The following is a 6,000-nucleotide window of genomic DNA, read 5'->3' as shown; positions in this document are numbered from 1 at the left end:
GAAGAAAATACTTTAAATGATTGAGTTGGTCACTCGATTTATCTTAAAGACAGAAATGTATAAACCCAACTATGTGGAACTGAATATTGATTGCTCAGGTAGAATACATTTAAAATCAGGCACCCTCTGGTGAAGTGTTACAGCAGTTACAGCAAAAACCAACCTATCATTTTGCAAGTGAGAACTTAACATTAGAAGATCCAGAAGAATTCCTTGGCCATGTTTTCATCGAATGATTGGTGCTGATCGATCATTTGTCACCGTTGGTCGGAGTTTCACAGTAGCAAAGGGGTTTTCTCCACTGTGGGGAAGAAGGAAAAATGTCTGCAGAAATATCACATGGGGAATTAGGCTTTTTTTTTTTTTTTTTTAATAATATATTTTTTTTTAATTTTTTTTTTTTTTATTCATTTTTTTTTAGAGAGGAGAGAGAGACAGAGAGGGAGAGAAAGGAGAGAGAGAGTCAGAGAGAAAGAAGGGGGAGGAGCTGGAAGCATCAACTCCCATATGTGCCTTGACCAAGCAAGCCCAGGGTTTTGAACCGGTGACCTCAGCATTTCCAGGTCGATGCTTTATCCACTGTGCCACCACAGGTCAGGCGGGAATTAGGCTTTAAAGGAGCTAAAAACTATTGTTCCTGTTCTCTAAGATTATATTCCTTATGTAAATTCAGATAGCATTTTCTAACTAAGCCACCTGGTAGAGAGCTGTCCGAAAGTGCAAACATTTTGGACACAGGAGAGCTTAGGTCTCTGCAGTCCTCTATGGGAGAGTCAGGTAGGACAGCCACCTGGGCCGGGCCTGGATTAAGTTGCCAAGTGCAGCATGTGATCAGGAGACCGTCCTTCCGGGTCCAGGCAGACACCTTTGTAGACTGTGATGGGAACAAGGTGGCCACATTCTCCTGACCCCACAGGCCTGGCCTCCTGGGGACACCACGCCAGGCCCTGAGCAGCGGGGAGGGCAGCTTGGCAGGGTTTCCTAGAGAGAGTGAACATACCTGAGGAAGGGATGCTTTGCAGTCCCATTTGTATTATCCTGTGAGAAAGAGAAAGGTGGAGTTTACGGAAGGCTCATTTTATTTTATTTTTTATTTTTTACAGGGACAGAGAGTCAGAAAGAGGGATAGACAGGGACAGACAGGAATGGAGAGAGATGAGAAGCATCAATCATCAGTTTTTTGTTGCGCACTGCGACACCTTAGTTGTTCATTGATTGCTTTCTCATATGTGCCTTGACCGCGGGCCTTCAGCAGACGGAGTAACCCCTTGCTCGAGCCAGCGACCTTGGGTCCAAGCTGGTGAGCTTTGCTCAAACCAGATGAGCCGGCACTCAGGCTGGCGACCTCGGGTCTCGAACCTGGGTCCTCTGCATCCCAGTCTGACACTCTACCCACTGCACCACCGCCTGGTCAGGCCAGAAGGCTCATTTTAAATAAGACCCAACGGTAAAGACATCTAAACCACTAAGGACTCTTAAGTTACAAGTGTTGAAAGGTGTCCTGGAGTCTCAATTCCTTTATCTGCACATCTACATTCACTTGAAAGAATTATATCAAGAACAGAAAACATTTTAAAAGATGGCGAGGGACCCTCCCACGTGTTGGGACATCTCAGACCTGGAGGGGACAGGGCCTGCTGCTCCTCGCCCACGGCCTTCCAGGTGCGGCACCTGGGGTCCATCCTGGGCGAAGCTGTGAAAACCTGAGTAAGAAAACCTTGTGGGCTTCGGTGCCCGCGGGTTGGTGCAGCCTGCCACATCGCGGTCCTGCAGGCACGTCCACAAAGTGAGGAAAAGAGGAGGCTAACGAGTCCACGCTGTCTCTGTCTCCAGGGGCCACCTGCGCCCTGCAGGTGCCTGGCCGCCCTCACCAGCACTGGGCCTCACCTCCTACGGGGCCAAGGACCAGGTGTGCGCGCCTCTTGCCCTCACTCCAAATAGCTCCCAGGCTTTAGGAATCCGCCTCACAGCTGGTCTGAGCCCGCAGGGCTTGCTCTGACGGCTGCCCAGGAGAGGGCAGCGTGCCGCTGTCTGACCAAGGGGCGCCAGGCGACCTGACCATCCCGAGAGCTCAGGACCCCCTGTGGTCCAGGTCCAGACCACTGAGCTCGGACTTCACGGTGCCAGCAGGAAGCCCGGACCAGGGCTCCTTGGGAGAGTCTACTGGGTTTTGGACCTCTCAGGGCAGAGGGCTAGGGACACTGGGCCTGCTGTCCATGGGCCTCTGAGGACCTCACACCTTGACCTTGAACCCCAGGGCCAGCAAGGTCATCCTGATAGGGAGCGCCAGCACCCGGAGGCAGAGTCCAGAGACTCCGCCTTCCTCACTACAGCACCGAGAAGCTGCCTGCTGAGCGCACGCAGCCGGCTCTGAACGGGTTCTCCCACAGGGCACGCGCAGCCCCCCGTCGGCCGGAGCCAGCATTCCTGGTGTAGCGTGCATATGACATGACGATTTAGGGAGCAAAACACACCAGGATGCCTGTGTCACACAATCCCACTCGTGCTCAAAAGTACTGCCTGAGCAGAAAGCCCAGAGCGGGGCCCCGGGGCCCAGGCCTGGGAGGCACGGGAGCCCCACGTGTGGAGGTCCCGGGGCAGGAAGAGGGGCAGCTGAGTCCTCTCGGCCTGGGAAGCGCACTCCTTGCCAAACTGGGTCCCCTGGCTTGGTCTCCCCGTGACACACTGGGAACCACGTCGTCTGCGGGACCGTCTCCCATGGGTGTCACGTCTGGGGGGGGCTCTGCCCTGATCTAGCAGCCAGAACCCCACCGTCCCGAGCACCATGGCAGAGCCTCGGCTTGTTCCCAGCAGCCCCACCCCCACGGAGCTTTAGAACAGGTTTAGGAGCCTTGTGTCAGCGGGCTGCTTAGAGAACAGCTGCTTAGAGAACAGCGCTGGAGAGGAACAAAGATGGACAAGAAACACCAGTCTATCTCGAAGGAAAGCGACAAGAAGTAACAGTGCCGAGGACCAAATAACCTAAGCTGACAGCCTGAAGCCGCCCAGTGTGGGGCTGAGCACAGGGTCATGTTCTGGTTCTCATCTGGAGCTGGTCCCAGCTCTGTGAAGTCACTCTGCACGGTCCCCAGGCCGGCCTGCCCTCCCTCCTTTCCCCCTCAGCACCCCCCCCCCCCCACGCTGGACACGGCACTGCCCTCTGCGTCCAGCAAGGATAGCTCGTGTTACAGCCGGCGTGTTGTCAGCCCCCTCCCCCCCCCCCCCCCCCCCCCCCCGCACTCCCAAACCTGAGCACAGCACAGCCCAACCAGCCTGCTCCCAGCTGACACAGGGAGCCCTCGGAGGGACACCGGGCCCATCTGCTGCCTCAAGCTCCAGTCTGAGCCCCCCCACAACAGTGTCCCTCAGGCCGTCAGCAGGGTTTGGGGTGTCCTGGTTTCTGCACCCCCTGATCTGGTCTCACCCTCCATTGTCTGGCGAAAGCTGCCGTGTCCAGCAGGAAGGGTTTCTTTCCATAGGCCCTTCCTGGTGCTCTGTCCCTGGACCTAGCTGGCTCCATATGCCTCCTGCTGGGTCCAGGAGCCACCGCTCGTCCCTGTCCCCACAGCACGTGCCTCGGCCACACCAGTGGAGCTGCCGCTCAAGACCCCGCAGCCAGTAGACAGGAAAACCGATCCTGCACACGCCACGGGCCTTCCCCCAGCGGGCAGCGCAGGTCCTCCCCCCACGTCCTCGCCTGCACGTGCTCGCTCCCACATCCTCACCCCTGCGTCCTCGCCCACACGTGCTGCCCCCAGTCCTCGCCCCCACGTCCTCCCCCCCCCCCCGCGTCCTCGCCCCCACGTCCTCCCCCCACGCCCTCGCCTCCACGTGCTCGCCCCCGCGTCCTCGCCCCCAGGTCCTCCCCGCCCCCCGCGTCCTCGCCCCCACATCCTCCCCCCACGTCCTCGCCCCGGCGTCCTCACCCCACATCCTCGCCTCCACGTGCTCGCCCCCGCGTCCTCGCCCCCAGGTCCTCGCTCCCACGTCCTCGCCCGCACGTGCTCACACTTGACAAAGCGAGGCTTGGAGGCGCTGGGCCTTCTGGCTGGGCCCACACCTGCGGACGTGGGCACAGCCTGGTACACGTTCTGTGTCCCCACAAGAGATCACCAGGGCACAAAACCAGGTGCCGATGGAGACCAGGCATGTTGTTAGGAGAGTGGGACGGGCCACTCACGGGACAGTAAGGACAGTGAAGGCCTTGGCACCACACAGCAAGATCACCCACAGCCGCTGACGGTGGCCAAGCAGGGACAGGCAGAGTGAAGGACACCTTGTGGTTTCCCCCCACCCCCTCAGCCCGAGTTGCTGACTCGCACGGTATCACTATTCCACCCAGGTTTCTGCATGGGGGCCCGTCACAGGCCCACCGGCCTTGAAGGGGACCAGCTGGTCCCAGCTTACAGGTCCCGGTCAGCTCAGATCACCCAGCACAGCCCACTCCCCAGGGGGCAGGCAGACACTCAGGAAGAGGGACCTCCACGGCCCCCAGTCAGGGTGAGGTGGGCCCCCACTCTGCAGAGGGCGGGGCTGGTGCCGAGTTGGCCCTGAGGGTATGCTTGCTGCCGGTCCTCCCTGGACTGCTGCCTCCTCCTCTCTGCAGCCGGCCAGAGGTCAGCTGTTATCTGCAACAGGAGCAGCCCGAATGCTCGTTCTAAACATGACCGCAGAAGCCAGTTCCCAGCTGTGGGCTGGACTCACCTCCCAGTTCAGAACCTCTGACCTTCTTAAACTGAGGACAGACGCCCAGCCAGAGAAAAGCCGACTGCCCTGGCTGGCTCACAGGCTCTTTCTGAGACCAAGGTGCCCACTTCAAGGAGCAGAGCAGACACACACGAGGTGGCTCACAGGGCCCGCACGGAGGCAGAACTTCGCCCGTACGGCTCAGCACAGGCACGCTTTGAAACGAAGGAGGGCTTAGTTGTTCAACAGCCTTTCAGAGCCCAGTTATCTGATCATTTTACACAGCGCACAAAGAACAACGTGCTTCAGGCCCAGAGGGAGAAGACTGTCCTCCAGGTCACAGGGCAGCAGGAGCGCTGGCTAGGCTGGTGGGTTCAGGAATGCTCCATCCCACGGTATGGGGTGTTTCGTGTACTTAAGTCTAAATGACCTGCTGTCTAAACAAAACAATGTGTAACTGAGAGTAACTGACAGTTGCTTATATGTAAAAGCGACACGTAAAAACACTTTGCTGGCTCCCAGGACTCCCTGCATTTGGCTGAGAGAGAGCATACTTTTCGCCAACATCATCAGCTGGTTTAAACATTTCAGTTTAGGAAAGAAACGATCAGTCCCATTGGGTGTAAGAACTTTTGAGATACAAAATTCCAGGGCTGTGTCCCCCGCCCTCGAGGGCTCCTGGGCAGGGTTCCCGCACGGTCTGTACTTCTCGGCCACCTTGCTCTGAATCCGGTTTTTCACTGGAACACTGCTCTCGTTTGTGTGATCTACACCTAACTCATGGCAACCACTAGCTGTATGACCAGATTACACTTAAACAAATTTAAAATGAAAAATTCTGGCCTGACCAGTAATGGCACAGTGGAGAGAACGTTGACCTGGGACACTGAGGTCCCAGGTTCAAAACCCTGAGGTCGCTGGCTTGAGCATGGGATCGACATGATCCCATGGTCACTTGTTTGAGCAAAGGGTCACTGGCTTGGCAGGAGCCCCCCAGGCAGGGCACGTATGAGAAGCGATCAAGGAACAACTGAAGTGATACAACTATGAGTCGATGCTTCTCATCACGCTCCCCATCTCTCTCACAAGAAATAACAAATACAAATGCCGCCCCTCAGTTGCACTACTGACTTTTCCGGTGCTCAGCTGCCCCTGTGCTCAGTGGCTCCTGTCCTGGACGGGGCAGTTCTGGGACATTTCTGTCTGACCCATAATTCTCCAATGTCATTTGTGAAGAAGCCCTTGCTGTCACTCCTGCTCCCTGACACGGAGACTGGGTGCCTCCCGCTGCTGCTGCCTGAGGCTATTAAAGAC

General features: G+C 57.0%; 1 protein-coding gene across 2 annotated transcripts in view; it reads right to left on the bottom strand.

Moving 5' to 3' along the window:
- Nucleotides 1-6,000, bottom strand: part of BAIAP2L1 (BAR/IMD domain containing adaptor protein 2 like 1) — an 81,852-nt gene continuing 75,852 nt past the window's right edge. For both annotated transcript variants that reach the window (XM_066273348.1, XM_066273347.1), the window contains exons 13-14: nt 1,001-1,038; nt 1-301 (exon numbers count right to left, since the gene is read on the bottom strand). In XM_066273348.1, coding sequence (XP_066129445.1) covers nt 226-301; nt 1,001-1,038 — 114 coding nt within the window. In that variant the 3' untranslated portion in view covers nt 1-225. The remainder of the gene's footprint in view (nt 302-1,000; nt 1,039-6,000) is intronic.

The sequence above is a fragment of the Saccopteryx bilineata genome, chromosome 4 (genome assembly GCF_036850765.1).
Source record: "Saccopteryx bilineata isolate mSacBil1 chromosome 4, mSacBil1_pri_phased_curated, whole genome shotgun sequence".
Taxonomy (NCBI): Eukaryota; Metazoa; Chordata; class Mammalia; order Chiroptera; family Emballonuridae; genus Saccopteryx; species Saccopteryx bilineata.
The sequence above is the reverse complement of the archived record's forward strand: the minus strand, read 5'-3'. Positions and strand labels throughout refer to the sequence as shown.